This window comes from Anguilla rostrata, chromosome 16, assembly GCF_018555375.3.
Source record: "Anguilla rostrata isolate EN2019 chromosome 16, ASM1855537v3, whole genome shotgun sequence".
Lineage (NCBI taxonomy): Eukaryota > Metazoa > Chordata > Actinopteri > Anguilliformes > Anguillidae > Anguilla > Anguilla rostrata.
In genome coordinates, this window is record NC_057948.1 from 29549651 (window position 1) to 29568047 (window position 18397).

Sequence of the window (18397 nt, forward strand, 5' to 3'; positions counted from 1 at the left end):
ACTTAGCATTCAAATCAAAATCAAGGAAAAAAATTCCAGTAAACAGTCTAATAGCTGCACCATTTCTTAGTGTGTATCGAATTTCACCGGCGCAAATTTGAGAATATTCTTATTTATATTTACACAACATATTTAACTTCATAAATGAAAACTATTGAAATCTATACAACACGCAAAGTCGTCTGCAAGGCTAATTTGCCAATAAAGTAGTCAATAGGATATACTGATATTTCTGGCAACCTAAACTGACAACACGCGGCCACAATAACCTAATTTAAATTTATACTTATGACGGAGTAGTAATCATATATATTCGGGATTGGGAGTACAGTAATGCCTCTCCTGTTCCAGGAGCCTAATTTAAAACGATTTCACCTCATCATACAAGCGGCCAGGATATCATAGAAAGCAGTACCATCGATTAGAGTTGCTAAATGAAATTTAGTCAAGAAAACAATCGGTAATATTTCGCCAACCAGTGTTACATTTGCCACACACTAATCCAATACTGTACTCTTACACCGTATTGATTTTTTTTTTTTTTTTTTTTTTTTACATACAATCAATTTATACAACTTGATATTTACTGAAGAGATTCAGGTGAAGGATCTAGCCTCAAAAGTACAACGGCATTGCCGCACCTAGGACGACAAACTCGGAGTTTTTAAGCCCCGTTCCCTTGCCATTATGCTATGCTGCCGAAACGGTCTCTGAATATGTGAAACGGTCCCCGATTAGCCTACTCGGTTACTTTACAGATTACACTCTTCAAAAGCATCTATGGATTAATATTGGAAAATTACACAATTAAAACTACAGCATAACACTGAGATTATATGCTATTATATGACGAAATACATATTCTTAAAATTCAGATATTCTAAATAGAACATCACAAATTGGAAGCGCTCCAACTAATATCTACCACATTCTCTGACCAATTTACACCATCAAAAATTAATTAAGGGTTTGATGTTCATTAACCATTTATATCTAATGACTTTATGACGTTGATCGATTTACATGCTTATTGGTTTCTGCTTAACAATGTGAAGGTCCCAACTCCCATGGGCTGAAAAAGTCTATTTCACTATTTCACCAGCAGCCACTTGTCTTACATACTGAGCAATAAGACCAGTGACCACTTGCTGAACTTGGTGAAAATTCTTTTGCATGCACACAGGGGAGGCTGTCCAAGTTTCTCTGCGATGCGGAGACCACACATTTGCCTGCTGCTGATATTAGGCAGAGCATCTTGGCCGTGGCAAGGGAAGAAATTCCTGCTTGCAGCCCACAGCTGTTGACGAGAAGCTGGATGACAACTCCATAAAAAGCCGGGGTTGTTTAGTGACGCCTACACGCACTGCGTCCATCCGTCAGCCCCTGTCTAAACTACGCCCACTTACTGGCCGTGCGAGGTGCAGGTACGAAGTCCATCAGCTGCACAGACAACTCCAAGGGCCGCTGCTGACGTACGCAATCTTCATCAAACCGCAACGGCTTCGCTGTGGGCAGAGAGCATTATGAAGTAAACCCGAGTAATGTATCACAAGCCTGAAAGAATTGTTGTACATACAGTATGTTGTAGAGGGGAGCTGTGCTAGAACCACTGACCTTTTCTGTTAGGATTGAGTACAAACCAATATACAGTCCTAAAAATAATCAGCAACACGGATTTAAAATTGACCACATCTACTATAGCTCTGTGAACAAGGTAACATTCTGTTGTTTCTAGTTGGCTTGGCTTTGCTCCTTGTGTCCCCTGAATATCATGCTAAAGACTGAAGAACTGCATATATAAACATTCTTAACATTATTTAAATTTGATTTCAATTGTAGTAAGGCCACAACACAAGTTCATAAGGGAAAGGAGAGAAGTCAAATATTGTATTGCAATGTTTTATTCTCCCTTTTGACAGGGCAAGGCCTGCAATAAACAGGTTAAAGAAAAATGACACTATGTATCTTGCCATTAAATAGCTAACTATATTTTCCACTTCAGCTTCTTGCTAAGATGAACACTGGTGCAATGTCAAGAACCACTCCAAAATGAAGACCATGCATAAGAATAAATCAAAATGATGACAACACATTAGCGTGACGGATAACTTAAGCCTTTGTAATTACATAAACCCTGATGTACTTACTATACTTTAAAAATGTTCAGTGTTAATTCAGCTCTACCAAACACCATATGAGTCCAACAGGGGTCCTATTTAGCAGAGCTGATTTAATACCAAACATTTACTGCGCCCACACATAGTAACCACAACTTGGACAGTTCAGCCTGCAGCCTTTTTGCTTGGCAGAATCCAGTTGTAAAGTGAAACTGTTTTTTTTTTTTTTTTTAACTCCCCCTACATTATCCACCAAACGAAATGCACACCAGCAACAAAACAACTAAATATACTGGCGACGCAGACACCAGAAGTACTTAGTCAGGAACAGTACTGCGTGTCAATAATAATAATAATAATAATAATGCTTACAATAAAAACTGAAAAATCATCTCAAGGAAAGGAAGGCTTGTGTTCAGGACCAGCCCTCCCCTTTTCTGTGTTTCATAACCGAGGCATCTGCACCAGATGGGCAGTAAAAAAGTGTGTTTATGTAACCGCGCGAGTCCCGGTCCCGGTCCCAGTTTGGGCTCTCGCCGTCGCCCCGGCTCGGCCGCGAGCCTGGCCAGCTTTTTTTCGGCCACCCCTCCGACTCTTGGCGAGCTCGACCTGCACGCCCTTCCCGTTTAAGGACAGCCCCCCCAGGGCCAGCAGGGCGGCCTCCGCCGCCGGGCCGTCGCTGTAGTCCAGGAAGGCCCGGTGCAGCGCCCCCTGCCAGTTCAACCGCAGCGGTGCGGCCCCCCGCTCCCGCAGGGCACACTTCAGCTCGCTGACCCGCAGCCCCGCGGGGATGCCCCCCAGGTACACGCTGCTGATTGCCTGCTGCTGCTCCTGCTGCTGCTCCTCCTGGGGGGCGCGGTCCTCGCCGTCCGCCCCGTCCCGCTCCGCCTCGGCCTCCCCCCCAGCCGACGCCCTCCCCAGCGTCACGTCTCTGCCGGCCTGCCTCTCCAAGGTGCGCAGCTTCTTCAGAATCGGGATCTTCTCCAGCATGTCTGCATTCAGCTGGAAGTGTAAGGGCAGAGATGCGCACCACTGGATCACTGGGTACAGGGAGCGTGCACTCATGCCCAGGCAATGGGGAAGGCAAAGCTGCTGGGGTGGTGAGTACTTCGGCTGGAGTTGATGCAAGAGACTATTTGTTGAAATTAAATATACAGTAAAAGTGCTGACTGCAACTACAGTTGTAAAAATGCGCAAAAAAAAAAAAAATCACTGACGTAACTGACAAACAATTGCACTGAGAACCAAAAATGGCACCAATTATGATGTGGAACATCCTTGGGGAAAAACAAAGTAATGTTAAAATAAGAAACAGCTTGTAGGTCAGATTTATAAAAGCAGTTGAGAACTTCTAAATCTAATCAGAGAAGCTGACCACTAGGGTATTCTGAAAGACTGAGAAACATTATTGACTCAATCCTCTGCAAAGCTATTTTTTTTTTTATAAAACCTCTAACCGCTGTACAGACACTGGTGACAGCTGTACAAAATACAATTCTCAAGTATATAAAAAAATATAAAAATAATTAAACATTTTTAGAGAATAGGGCAAAATGGTATACACTCAAAATTCATAAACTGCAAGTAAATAATTAAACGAGGCATAATCCTGTGTTGAAATACAGTCAGAAAATCGCATGTTTACACTAGCACATCTGTATTCTGTACCACTGGTTTCGATGTGGATTCATCCTGCACATGTTCAGTATATGAACTATGTTTCTTTGAACCGGCAATGTTTGTTTAATGCGACCAGCAAAAAGGTGGCCTAACTCCATTATGCAAAAGACGATACTGGCAGCCACTGGCTTCATATAGACTGATGGAAAAATATCATGCGATCTAGGAAGCAAAAACAAGGCCTTCAAAAGAGGCCTTCAAGCATCCATTTAAATGGACCGCAAATGTGCAGCATGGTTAGAACGAGAATGCCCTCTGGATTCAGAGAATGTTCTCAAATAACATAATGTATTGTACAAGTTACCCACAAATACAGCGCAGAAGATAAAATACTTTCCATACCTTCGCCCAGATGATGCCCTGAGGCTTTGGGTGTTTACATTCGGTCCGGATGACTCTCGTTGGAGTGAGGATATAATCGACTGTGAGGTCATGACTTTCAATAAGGTCTTCTGGAATATCCATGACCTGCAGTAAACAAGAACACCTTTACAGTCAACCAAACCGAGTTTTCTATATATCTATAAGGAGCAAGCTCTTGGATATTGAGTTCATTCTGTACTAATACTAGACTATACTAAAGCCATATGAACATCAGCAACACCCAAGCACAATAACACATCTTACAAACTTAATTTCGCTGTAAGGTTACCATGTATATGCACAGGTACGTCACCTTGGAGACTTGAGTAGCAGATAGTTTATAAATTAATTTACTGTATAAAATGATCAAAATTACACAAGTGAGAGCGATACACCAAGGCACAGTATAATGAATTACTTTTTGCAGAAACGTTAACATTAGACAGAATTTCTTTTTGCTTTCATTTGGTCTAGGCTTTGTAAATACTGACTGTTTAAATTTGTTAATTTTCATCCAGCTATTTTATGACTTCATAGTGTTGCGCCTGGAGTTGTGTAAAACACCTTGAAGTAGTAGCAGAATCTTTCTGAAAAACCAAGATTGCAGAACATTCAAAGGAATAAGTTATATAATATCCTTAACTTATCCTTAAATCCGGACTGGCCCATACTGTTTTGTGACATTTATTTCTCACTATTAAGATTAAGAAATGAAGGGTTCCCTGCACAAACCTGACAGTCATGAACTACAGAAACAACCAGTGGGTTCTTCACAGCTCCGACAGACACCATCATGGCATACTCCATATCTGAATAACCTTCTCCTTTTCCAATGCGATATCCTATTTAAGATAAATATAATGTAAAATAGACAGACACAAGCAATAACCATGGAAGGAGTCCTTAAAACAGGAAAAACAGCGATCAAGGATTCTGTGTGCGTGTGTGTGTGTGTGTGTGCAAGTGTGTGTTACCTTTTTCAGATACGGCCACTGATCCAACCACAACCAAGTCCACGGTGATTTTGGCGTCCAAGCCAATGGGCACACTGTATTCCTTCACACCCTGCTCATAAAACACAAGAATTCAACAGACATGCATTACAACATTTGTTACTATGACTTTTATGCAAACAAATACCAGCCATCATCCAGATGTGCAGCTGCTCCGGTCTTCGCCCCTTCCCCCTGAGAGCCCACTGCAACACAGCACAATCCAGACAACCAAGACCCCAATTCAGGACAGCTGCCATTTTCTCATAATAAGGTACATGTATACAGTGTTTTCTCCTGAACAGGCAGTTATCATAATGTCCTTCCAGATCTCAAACGGGACTTGTGATGCAGCTTGCCTGTGCTTCTACTGTACCTCCAGTTCTTCAAAACAGTCGTAGAGGCTTTGATTCTTATCTCTAAGCTTTAATGTTCAACATGTTTTTTCTCTCATCAAAGATGCTCTGCTTCCTTTAATCTTCCTTTCTTCTCTGTTCTCTTTTTGTTGGACTCTCTAAACACGATCTGTTCTCATTTTGACATTTTGCCCAATCGCGTATATACTTAATTCAATCTGAAGGTTTCAGAACGCCGTTATCAAACAATTTAGATAAGTCCAGGCCATATTTTACAAATCAAGACCACACTAGTTTCATCCCTAACACATTTAATTCTTCAGTATGGTACATCTTAAACACATAAGAAGGTCTTCCAGAATTTCACATCTTAAGATGCCTTAAAGGTATCTGATCGAGTAGTTCGGAGTCATATGTCAGCAGAGACCTACGGATTCGGTCCAGGAGTCATGAATGAGGACTGTATGAATGCTGAACACCTTCAAACTTCCTGTCCAAACAGATCAACACACTTTTTACTATACAGGGCTGCGTTTCCCAGAGTCTCCTTAGCGCTACGTGCGTCGTAAGGTATCCCTTAAGCTCTTCCTTTAGCTCTCGAGCTGTTTCCCAGCGTCTCCTTAGCTAAACATACACATACAGGTACAGTGGCTCATAATGGCCAAACATAGCCAAATGATCTACATCCCCTTCCTTTAGCTCACACCTCCTATATAAAACAAAATAGCACTGGGTAAATATCAACATTACGGAACATTTTTCTTACCATGTTGTTTTACGATTTTCGGTAAACAACCCAATAATGCTATTCTTGGTTAAACTTAAGATTATCCAACAGCAAATTAAGGTGGATGAACAAATCACTTTAACAGGTAGACCTATTCATAAGGCACCCAGTATATAATTCATCATGATCAATTTCCACAGACATGCTTTTGCCTTTCATCTACGATCATTTTTGCATTGCAGAGAAAAGTTCGCGGGAATCAGTGCAGTGAGGTGATATGCTGCTACAGTTGCCTATATATTGTGTGACAAAAACAAATTAACATTAGACCTTTGTTTCAATAAGAACAAAATAATTCACCCATATGTAGCCTATATTCTTTTCCCTGGGCTTCCACGAAGTCCCAGACTATGGCTTATATGTCCCGATTGATGCTTTTTATTTTATCCATTGTAGCCTATATGTACGTATTTATTGAAACTATCACAAGGTCTCGTCTTAACGGACTCTTAAAGAGATTAGCAGATAATCTCTAGTAGGCATAGCTTCCTCTTCTGCAATATTAGATTGATGTAAAATGATTATGACAGCACATGTAATATTAAAACGTCATTCACAAGCCTTTACAAGTGAGACAATCGATTCGCTTGGCATCGATTGATAAACTTTTTAGCACCACAGTGAAGGCCAGCTCCAACTTACGATGTACCTTTAAGTTGTCCCTTAACAGTTGCCTTAAGGTATAGTCTGGGAAACACTCGTAAAAAAGCGGTTTCCCTTAAGAAGGTATACCTTAAGAACCTTCGTAAAACGTTAAGGTACATCGAAACTCGGAAACACAGCCCAGGTCAACAGTGGCACCTTATTTCAGCATTGCTACTCATCACTGCAAGTCACCCCTTTACCTTTAAGTGTAAGGGATCACCCTTATGTTATGACCCTTTAGCTAGGAACCATAGAGCACATTAAAGCATATTTATTTGCATCTGAATGATGTCACCTCATTTCTTTCATGGACTTAATATTCAGAAATATTAGAATTAGACCTCTGTGTTTTTAACCCAAAAAACCATGTGTTCATATTTGTATTCAAAAAGTTTTCAGGAGGAGACATCATCATATGAAAGTTCAAGCAGAAGTACTTTGGCATCTTACTCTGACCATGATCGCATAAATGTTCTCAAAATAATTCACTTGTAAAGACTAATCTACATTCTCCAGAAAATGACAGTTTTCCTGACCAAATTATTTCAAAGCTCTTACACTATATTGAGAGCGTAATAATAATTCCATTTATATTGTGATTTAAGCAAAATTAATTTAGGCAAATGTGAAGAACTGGCTTGTCTGAGACAGTCACACATTTTTACTGTTCTGGGAAGCTAGGGCACTGTAGTACTGAAGAGATGGCTTTCAGGCAATCATGTGACTGTGAAGACTCAGAGATATCTTATCTTGCCATTAATAAAAGTACTCACGTCAGTATCTCTCTTCAGTGACTATTTTTTGCATTTTATTCTCCAATGACTAAAATAGCCAATTAAATAACTTTGCATTGCATACTTCTCTGAGAAAATGTCATACTATTGTTATTTATTGCTACATAGTTTTTTGTTATTCCCAGTCTTTGCAATCACTGCTATACCCAGAGCACAATTGTCATATTATGGTTTTATATTAATACCTCGTTCACCCAGCTAAATTAAATATTCGCCATGCCTGGAATACATTTTTCCATTACTTCGAAAAAATAAAATTCTAGAAGAAATTATACATCTAAAAATATGGGTAATTGGACTTACCACACTGAAAAGCCCTTTTTTTCTTTCAGAAAAGCTGGTTTTATAGTGAGTGGAATATTATCTGGGCCTAGGAATAATTCAATGTTACTCAACAAAGTCCCCACTATAATTTACCCGGGTAAATGAAATACAGTTATATTTATTACAGCAACCACCTTTTCTTGACCATATGGCCAATGAACTAGAGCGAGGCATCCAAGCTGACTCTTGCCAGTGTGACGACTGTCTCTAATATTATTTTATTCTTATTGTAGTTACAGGAGTCGGCCAGTGTGTGCGGTGCACCCCTTTCTAATTGAGAGAACCTGGGGGTAAACCCTATAATAGGGAAGCCCCAGTGCTTTCTGGGCCGCTTTTTCTCTTTCTTTCTCACTCTGTTCCAGGTAATCCTGCACCAGGTCTGGCGGTTGGACGGCCCGCGGGTTTTTCCCTTCACCCTCTTTTCTTCACAGGTTTTGCGTGGTACATCCCATATTTGCACACGCGCATCCACACACATTTAATACAAATACCCTACATTTCACTCATACATGTATCATTGTTCTCGTCTTAATAAATAATTCCTTTGTTTAAAAGTATACCTTGTTGTGTTGTCTCCCTTTTTGTCACGACTATAGCTTATGTCGTAACACCAGTACTATAAGGGATCAACCAAACTGTGTTACCTGCGAGGGCTGTTAATACAAATAAATAAAAATAAATAAATAAAAAATAAATAGACAGTTGCCTTCAGATACACCAACCCAGACTATTTTAATAAATTTAAACTGTTTTTCATTGAAAAGAATAAAATGGACCCATGCAACTGATAGGAAGAACACCTTGTTCAGGGATGGGGTGTGGATTCACCTGGGAGGTGGAGCACGCACGCAGGTCCGCCCTGCTCGCTCCCTCGGGAGGAACAATCTTATTGAGTAGACCAGTTCGCAGACGGGGAGTTGGAACCAGCAATGTTTTTCCAGCCTGAAATTAAAACACAAAATGAATGCTACACATAGCAAACTCACACAGCTATGAAAATATTTTGGCAAATCCCCAAAGGCAAATCATCATGACCTCATATTACTTCTAATGTGTTCTCCTTTTTTAAGAACAGGGCACATGATTTAGAAAGGAACATTGTGCGGCTGTCATGGCGAACACATGGGCTTTGCCTCGGAGAATTCGTAGGCTGACGAAGTCACACCGTCACGTGATCTAAATTATTTTAATATGAACAAGACAGGGGCGTGGCGAGAAGACGACAACATACCTGCCAATATACTGTACAATTCCTTGCTGAGCAGGGATAATTGTTACCTGAAGGACTGCGAGGCGAGCGCCTTCCAGCGGCTTATCTGGGCCCACCTTGATCTCACTTGTTCTGTGGAATATCTCAAGATTCGAAACATGAGCGCAGGCGCGATCAGCCCCCTACAGCAAGCACAAACAGCTAAAATCGTCAGTGTAAGGTAATGAATACACATTTAAACCGTTAACTTTGCTAACTAGGGGGAAACACTTTCGCTTGGTGAACTTTCCAAACAGAATACACTGCCGAAATGAGTCCACAAATAGAACCTTAAACTCAGCCATTTCATTAACTACAATGATCATGCATGTCAAAATTCTGAATACAACACAAAATCCAATAGTTGGTCGTAATAAAATATAAAGGTTCTGCTGACATCATTTAAGTTTTTATTAGTAACTGCAATAATATTAATTCGATACCTTAAAATTTGGAATTCTGTTATGAACAGGTCGTGGAAAGTTGGCTAAGTTCTTCGCTTCAATGTAGTCCCATACTTTCTGGCGGATTTCCCATTTGGATGCTTCTGATTAGACATAAAAAGTAAAACTGTAATGTAACATGTGAACACAACACCAGTGATTAATTTTACTCCATAGTCAGGAGAGGTTAGGTTGACATGTTCTGTACAAGAAACATGCAAGAAAACGCATGGTTTAAATAACCAAATAAATCGGACGTGGCTAGCTCGCTAACATGCTTAGTACCTGCATGTATCTTTATAACAGCTTCCATTTGGCATTGATTTTGAAGCTTTCAATCTTAAATTTTTTTTATGAAGACAACCTTTAAAATAGCCACAAGAGTTCCAATGAAAACATCCTACACTGAACATACAACATCAGAAACTTTAACTGCACTTCTTGAGGCACATGCGCTATATGCAGTATGGTGGCCTTGAAAGATCAAACACTCGTCTCAAAAAGCGTTTACGCATTTCATTTCTCGTATAACTCCGTTTTTGGATAACGATTTCTAAGATTCCTGACCAGAATGAATGAGTATGAATTTCAGCAAAATATCTGAATGAGGAGGCTTAAAATGAATTGTATTTTGAACATTAGGCATTAATGACAATCATACAACTTGAACATTTTTGTCAAAATGCATCCTGCTTACTGTGTTTACCATATTTGAATATTATTGTATAATACTGAAACTATGCATTCATTGATCAAGAGACGCTAAATACCAAAGAAATGATAACTTTCATACCACTGTTAATTTAATGCCTATTGCGTGTATGCATTTTATTAAATAGCTATGAAAATTAAAAATCACACATCCAACAAAAGGTTACAACAACCATTTAATAAATACATCATAACATAAGAAACACAATGTTGGATCAAACTTGCGATAAACATAGAATCACAGAAATATGTAAAGTTCAAATGAATCAAACTAGTCACATCACAATGATAACTGAAAATGAACAAATGGTCAACAAATCCAAATTCTGATTTTTTAAATATGTTTTGGCACAAAGCTACCATATCCAATCAACTGACATTACCTCCTAACAGCATTCACAGGCTAACAGTTGTCATCCAGTGTAGGACACACCTTCCGTCTGGCCGGTGAATGCTCTCTCCTGCAAATATCATGTAGTCTGAAAGATGCGAAATGGTCACTGGATCTTGGCTGAGAGAATCAGAGTAGTGCAACCGCAGTGCTTCTTGCATGTGTGCAAGAAGCATAGTGGTCAAAAGATTCCAAATTGAATAGAAAACAAAAACAAAAAAACAGCTAGTGAAGTACAATTACTCTAAGTCTCAAAAATCAATTAATGAGCATAAGGCAATGGTGGCAGTTTCAATAACAGTGGCTTGTGCATCAAATGCCTACTGCCTAAAAGCATAATGGGAAAACATTTAAAATGGCACAGAAATTATCAGCATTGGCTTTTAAGAATAGCATGTTTTTAATACATATTGCATACAGTATATGAATATTAAAAGGTATTCTGACTACCGTTTTCCACTATTTGTCTAAAAATGAAAATCTCTCCTGTGTTTAATGTGATTTCTGTTTTACAGCTCATCGCGACTGCTGTTGTCGCTTCCCGATTTCAGCCTGTTGGGTAAACGCTCAGTCCAGAATTCAATTTTGTTCTTCTCTTTTGTGTTTCCGAGCTTGCAAGTTAAATTGAGCAGCAGGTGTTGTTCATCTGTAGTGAATGCTGGCCACTCAAGCAGTTCCTGTCCATTGGGATTCCTGCACAGGTAACAAAAGACTGTTTACACCAAGATGATTTTATTCATGCTGGTATCATAAGAAACCCAGCAAAATAATACTGTTACATTGCCCAGCTTACTTTTTCCAGAGGGAATGTAAAATTGTAAGCTGTTGGTCATTTTTGCATTAAAACAATGTAATATTTTTGGTTTGATTGGAGAGGAGTACACAATATATTTTATATGAATGAATCTGATAAATTAATAATCTGCTATATTTGTACTTTTATCAGTACAAATAGCACATTTTGTAAAAACAGCTGTATATGATCAAAGCAAATACAATATGTTGCAAGTGATCTCCCATTATTGAATATGCAAACACATAATGGGCAAATTAACTTACCAGAATTTCAAGTTTATAGAATTCTTTATAGATGTCCTCAATTTATTCATAAGAAATGTGGAGTCCACATTTCAAATAAAGATATAGAGTAGCTTCGCTTATCATAAATGATAACAGTTTGAGATATGGGAAAACCTTCGCCTGCCATGAAGTTATTGTAGTTCCTCCTGTAACTGTTCCTGTAATGTTTGTTACCAGCCGACACCAGAGAATGATAAACATGAGAGAAGTGGATCTCTTACCCAGTCTTGGCAAAGTTGCTCCAGTATTTCATCATAATCTTGCTCAGCTGTCTTTCCTCCCAAGTAGTGTTATCTAAAGATCACACACAAATTCCTTCATGTGCTTGGTTCTCACAGAGTAGAGAGCAACAGCATAGAAGCACACATAGATAACAGCCATGACAGGCTGACCACAGTGAACCACACCACTGAGGCTGACCACAGTGAACCATACCACTGACAGGATGCATTTAATCCACTTCCAATATGATCATTACAGTGTATAGTGTATGCAACAGTGGATTATGATGACATATTCTTGCACACACGTTCTCCAATCAAAATAGGTCTCATGGGAAATAAATTAAGATCACCATTAGAAATTCGCAAATTTCTATTTAAAAATCTACATTTCTACAGGATGTATATATTACAGTTTCAGTGTTAAAGGACTACTTTGATTTGTGTATTCAGGCAAGAAATAAAGAAATGAAAAATTCAATTTATAAGTTTTTATTTCTTCCTTTCTTTCTTGCCTGAATATATCAAATTTGAAGCTTTTCGTGTTATTTATTACCCAGCATCACTATTTCTTCAGTCCAGAAGGGGGCACCAAACACAAAGCCAACTTCATCGAAGTGATCTGCTTTCACATAGTCAGGTCTGCTGTGCCCATACATGGAGGGGCGCTGCTGGAACTCATAGAAGAAAACCGGGGAGCCTGCATCTTCAGACACATGTTCAACTTTCAAAATCAAAGTCAAAGTTAAATCAAAAATAACTTTGAGAAAATGGTCAATACATGCTCATACAAAGGTTGGTCAGCACATGTATGAACATTTATCTTGAAACTTTCAATGATAGTATGTGATTTACAGAAACATGTCCGTATCTTTTGCCTTGTGTAAGCATCTCCCTGTCCTAACACAGAATTATACATCAACATTTAGATCATACACAGTATGCTTTTGGCATAGCTTCTCAAGTGCACATACATGTCAGATATAAATAGCTCATGGGAGCGGTGTCTCCTGGATGACCCCATTCATTGGTTATAAGATTACCTCTATGATTTCTTGCTGCTTCAACAGCTGGGCTTAGGAATGCTAAATCTCCCATCAGGTCCAAGAAGATGTCTCTTATTTTGGCAGGATCCTCAGTGTCTCCAAAGTACTCATCCTCAATGACCTTCTGGGCATTTTCAGGGAAGGCCTATAAAATAGTGGAGAACTAGGATGTGAGGATACTGTTCCCATCTCTCCATTCCTCCATAGCTCCAATATTATGGCTAAGCATTAATTACTACAGACACATCTCATTATTACAACCACAAAGTGTCATCTTCTACCAGAGGGTCTACTGGAATGGCAAATATGCTAGGGATTTACAGTACATCCATCCATTCTCTATACCCGCTTATTCCTGGTCAGGGTTGCAGAGGGTGCTGAAGCCTATCCCAGCATACACTGAACAAGAGGCAGGAATACACACAGGACAGGTTGCCAATCTATCGCAGGGCACACACACCATTCACTTACACACTCACACCTATGTGCAATTAGCCTACCAGCATGTCTTTAGACTATGGGAGGAAACCGGAGCTACCCAGAGGAAACCCAAGCAGACATGGGGAGAACATGCAAACTCCACACAGAATTTGAAACCAGGACCTTCTTGCTGTGAGGCGACTGCTACCCACAGCACCAACGTGCCACCCATTATCACAGGACATACCCCATATAAAATATACTGTGTTCAGGGTGATGGATGTACAACTGCTTGAGGGCTGTTAGAGATGCACCTACCACTTTCTGAAGCATGAACGCCAGGATCATTGCCATTACCTGGCGAGTCATTCCAAGGTCCCACCCAGGAAAAAGAATCATCTGGAAAAAACAAAGTGTGGTATAAAAAGAGGACACCTCAGATAACAATCATTAAAAAACAAAAATTGATTTAAAAAAATTAAAAGGCACAACAAATAACCTAGATTCCCCTATACAATCAATATAAATAAAACGTAAAAAAACATCCAAACATCCAGGGACATACATTTGGGAGCATCCAGCCAAACTCATGGGAGTTTGTCCCTATAATCCACGGGACACTTCTGAAGATCATTTTTCTGTGCTCTTCTGTGTTTTTGGGTAAAAACACCCCATCCGCGGATACGCTCAACACGAAGTCCCCCTAGCAATGCAGGAAGACAACGCGCATGTCATACACTTGCTGAACCCTTAAGCCAACGCTGAGATTTCACTGGGCATAAGAGCGCACTCGCCATTGAACAGGTGTGGCTCATGCTCTCAGATTAATATACTTTGGTTTTATTTATTCCGTCTTTATGAAACCATTGACGTTTCGGCCCTATTGTCAGGCCTTCATCAGAGTGCGTAAAAGTCTACAGGGGACAGTTTCTATATCATTAAGCATACTTGGAGATAGCTGAACTTAATTAGGAGGGAAGGCTGGGCTGAAGCCTGGCCGCATCAAAGAAAAGCAAACGGCAAAAACGAATCACCTGTATAATGTCTACCAAATCCTCCCCCACATGTACATATACACATAGGCTGCACATACAAACACAAACCTTTTCACAAACTACAAACACTAAGGGTAGGATCTGTATTTAAAATATGCCAACGTCTTGGAATAATGGCGAGAAGCTCTGGAGTATTTGGTGTGCAACTCGTTATGAACTGAACTGAACTAGGAACTAGTTTTTTGGACTCTTTCGTTTTTCGGCCTTTCTGTGTGGAGTTTGCATGTTCTCCCCGTGCCAATGTGGGTTTCCTCCCACAGTCCAAAGACATGCAGGTAGGCTAATTGGTAACTCTAAATTGCCCATAGGTATGAGTGTGTGTGTGTGTGTGTGTGTGTGTGTGTGTGAATGGTGAGTGTGTCCTGCGATTGATTGGCAGCCTGTCCAGGGTACATTCCCGCCTCTTGCCCTATGCACGCTGGAATAGGCTCCATCAACCCCCGTGACCCTGCCCAGGATAAGTGGGTATAGATAATGGAGGGATGGGATGCATTAAATGCAGTACCCGTTTCAGTTAATCTAACATCCAGAAAGTTCAGAGCATCCTCACTCTGTTCCATCATAAACTTCTGATGTTTTGTGATAGAATTCAAGTGCTGGTGAAAGCCCAGGAAAAGGGCACTCACGTGTCTGGGAGTGATGGCTTCGATTTCCTGTGCGGTTTTGTTCTTGAAACATTGCATGATATCAGCAGAGTCAACACTGGCACAGCCAGCTTTCTGGGCTATTAGCTGGGTAGAGGGGTTAGCAATAAGCAGACAGTCATGTAAGGACAGGTAAGTAGGACAGGTAAACTTTAACTGTAAATGCAAAATACTGAAGAATTTCTTTTCCATGCATAACTCTTTTTCAAAGAGTTTTTTTCCCCCCACATGCATGATGTGCATGAAAATCTAAGGGGTACAAACAACATGGACATACAAACTGTACATGGATGCTAGAGATCTTGAAAGTTGTTACCAGGGCTGATGTTTTGGTGTCACTTTGCATAAACAAAGGGAGCAGGGATACCGCACTCTGAGTGATGGCCCTGTGGAAGAGTCCGGAGGACACAGGCGACAGCATCTGGACAAACATGGCAGCAGGTTAGATGGACTGCACAAGCATGTGAATGAAGCCGACTGTGTGTATTTGCTGCTATGGGTTTACACACATGCAAAAAGATACTGGTGCCTCCAGCCGACTCCCCAAAGATGGTAACGGATCCAGGGTCTCCCCCAAAGCTGTGGATGGTGTCCTGGACCCAGCGCAAAGCACAGACCTGATCCAGCAGCCCCAAATTCTCAGGGGTCTGTCCATCACCCGTGCTGTACAGTCAACATACACATAACAGTGAGTCTATGCAGGGTCTACTCACAGCCCCAATATACTGGCGAAACACACGTGAGCACCACCACCAACATCAGCCGGAAAGTCAGACACCTCAGAAAGCCTGGTATGCCCAGACGGTACTGGATTATGACAACCACCACATCACCGAAAGCAGCCAATGAGGAGCCGTCATACAGCGCTGCCCCACCCATGAGAAACCCTCCTCCGTGTATCCACACCATCACCTGCAACGCAAAGAGAAATGGCCTTGAGTGGAATGAGATTACACGCAATATGCTTTATGATTTTCCAAAGGGGAAATCAGATTCGTGAAACATACAACCTTGATAACCAGCTCCAAACAAGGAAAATAATTAGCAATAAATAAATGCATTGTGTAGTTAAGACTTTTAAAATATGACGCAACTCCATCAGGCCCATAATCACATGAATACAACCGACATCCCTTCCTGTTTTCCAATAGATTACCTCTCTTCAGCCCATTCTTAACACAGATAATGTCCAAGGCTACAGTTAGCTCACCGGCAGGTGCTTGGGTTGCCCTGGTCTGACCGGGGTGTACACATTCAGGTAAAGGCAATCTTCTGAGGTCCTCAGAGGAGGGAATCTACCAGCATACATGTCCGTTATCTGTCTGGTGTCATTCATGTTCTGAAGGCACCTTGCAGAATACATGAAATAAGCAGGAGCAATTTTTCAGCTGACTGAACAGAGACACAGTGTTGTGAGAAGAAAAAAAAAACTATTCTTCGTAGTATGTGTTAATGTTCAGCCATTTTACTTTATATTATCTGAGAGCACATATAATAGTGTCTCGTGAATCAGAAGTGGCATTTCTAGAGTTGAGTTAGTTGTCAAACATGGATTCAAGTCTTAATTTAGTGACCGTGCTTCTCCTTTCTGCCCAGATCCCAGAATGCACCTGTGTTCTCAAATCGCAAGCATCGCAATGGCTACACCTGACATGTTTCACAAAGACTTGGTCACCAAAAAGTGACTGTTTTTTTCCCCTTAACAATGGGAAGAATTCAGGGAGCAATTACAGTGGAGGGTAGACCGTGGCGTCCTGCAGACCCTGCCACTTTGTCGGAGGCAGAGGGGCTGAAAATCTCAGTACTCCAACAGGGGGCTCGGCAAAGGGGATCCCCAAGTAGGCCAACACTGTCTGGGTTGAGTCTTTAACCCGGATCCGCCTCCCCAAAAGCTGGCCATATTTCGAGGTAAGCCTCGGAGGGCTTTCTTCATGCCCTGAAAACCAATTTGAAAGGGATCCCATTACAAATCATGCAGGTGTTCTGAATGTGGAAGCATCTCCATTACCACACTATGTATCAACGACTGGTCTCCTTTCCTCCTTTCCCGTTAACAACGAAAGCAGACATAATGGAATATGTCAGCATATATGTTGAGCTTGCTATGGTGCAATGCACGTACTTCCATTTGTTGCAATTCCATTTTTATTCAAATCAATCAAACACAGAATAAATGAGAAGCATTGGTCTTACCCATCGTCTCACTGAAACCAAAGCACAGCAGACACAAATACACCCAAGGGCACTGATCAGACATTTTGGTGCCAGATGGATATTTTTTTTTATCTGCGAAACATCAAAAAAATCATGTTCAGTATTTCCCAGTGTGGCTATACAATATGGTGTGGCAGTCGGTCCGCCTGAGAGGCAGATTGGTCTCATAATAATGCTTTTCATGTTTTAGAGCTGGGGTTCCAGAAAGGGCTAGTGTGGGTGCACACACCTGATTCTACTAATCAATCACTAGAGTCATTGCTAAGCACCTTGATTAGTAGAATCAGGATCAGGTGTGTGCACCCACACTGGCCCTTTGTGGATAAGACTGGGGACCCCAGCTCTAAAACATGAAAAGCACCTAATTAAGAAAAATTAACAGCTTGTTAAAATTCTGGGATTGCTGTTGAGGTTGGAATGAAAACCAGCATACATAGGGGTCCCCCAGGACCGAGTTAGAGAACCACTGACTTAAAAGAAACATGCAGCTTGCAAAACATGCAAACTCAACTGTGAAACTATACAAGACTACTAATATAACTTATAAGAACCAGAGAAAAGAATGAACAAGAATCAAAGGTATTAAGTTTTAATTGGATTTCTGAGAGCAGCTAGCTACAAACAGGTTTTGCATTTCACTTGATCATGTCTGTACCCCATGTGTGAAGAAGTGTCGTGGTTTGGCGATAATGTAAAGGAGCAGCACTGACTAAGCACACCCATACCTTCAAAATGGCCAATAGGAAAGCAGTGCATTTTTTGATGACCAATGACAAAATTACAGAAAACTATGAACGCTCAAAAAAATAGCTATAACAGTGATTTTTTCATTGGATTACAATGGCTCTGAAGTGCAAAACACAAA

At 40.6% G+C, this 18397-nt stretch overlaps 2 protein-coding genes across 3 annotated transcripts in view; both read right to left on the bottom strand.

The window, feature by feature from the left end:
• mthfsd (methenyltetrahydrofolate synthetase domain containing) overlaps nucleotides 1-10405 on the bottom strand; it is a 30386-nt gene extending 19981 nt beyond the window's left edge. Inside the window, exons 1-9 of one of the 2 annotated variants that reach the window (XR_010326458.1) lie at nucleotides 10036-10405; nucleotides 9751-9854; nucleotides 9337-9450; nucleotides 8887-9000; nucleotides 5135-5225; nucleotides 4893-5002; nucleotides 4140-4265; nucleotides 2490-3119; nucleotides 1407-1505 (exon numbers count right to left, since the gene is read on the bottom strand). Coding sequence is in view for 1 of the 2 variants with exons in the window: in XM_064314047.1 (XP_064170117.1) it covers nucleotides 2607-3119; nucleotides 4140-4265; nucleotides 4893-5002; nucleotides 5135-5225; nucleotides 8887-9000; nucleotides 9337-9450; nucleotides 9751-9854; nucleotides 10036-10063 (1200 nt within the window). In the remaining variant the exon portion in view is untranslated. Of the gene's footprint in view, nucleotides 1-1406; nucleotides 1506-1883; nucleotides 3120-4139; nucleotides 4266-4892; nucleotides 5003-5134; nucleotides 5226-8886; nucleotides 9001-9336; nucleotides 9451-9750; nucleotides 9855-10035 lie in introns of those variants that run through there. The other variant, XM_064314047.1, reaches the window with a different exon arrangement.
• A 143-nt stretch (nucleotides 10406-10548) lies between these two features.
• Nucleotides 10549-17711, bottom strand: LOC135242771 (fatty acyl-CoA hydrolase precursor, medium chain-like). The gene is made up of 13 exons (XM_064314045.1): nucleotides 17512-17711; nucleotides 17050-17254; nucleotides 16529-16667; nucleotides 16097-16230; nucleotides 15828-15981; nucleotides 15635-15739; nucleotides 15301-15405; nucleotides 14185-14322; nucleotides 13938-14018; nucleotides 13197-13344; nucleotides 12710-12859; nucleotides 12154-12226; nucleotides 10549-11545 (listed from the first exon to the last, which is right to left on the bottom strand). The coding sequence occupies exons 1-13, from the start codon at nucleotides 17573-17575 to the stop codon at nucleotides 11362-11364; spliced, it is 1680 nt and encodes a 559-aa protein (XP_064170115.1). The 5' UTR covers nucleotides 17576-17711; the 3' UTR covers nucleotides 10549-11361.
• Nucleotides 17712-18397: the final 686 nt, after the last annotated feature.

Bases quoted from the DNA above. Each gene is read 5' to 3' on its own strand.
- LOC135242771 (XM_064314045.1), bottom strand. From the start codon at position 17,575: ATGTCTGATCAGTGCCCTTGGGTGTATTTGTGTCTGCTGTGCTTTGGT. The intron at 15,982-16,096 runs GTGTCTGACTTT...TTGACTGTACAG, and splicing joins GGCATACCAGGCTTTCTGAG to CACGGGTGATGGACAGACCC. The intron at 13,345-13,937 runs GTAGGTGCATCT...ACTATTTTATAG, and splicing joins CGTTCATGCTTCAGAAAGTG to GCCTTCCCTGAAAATGCCCA.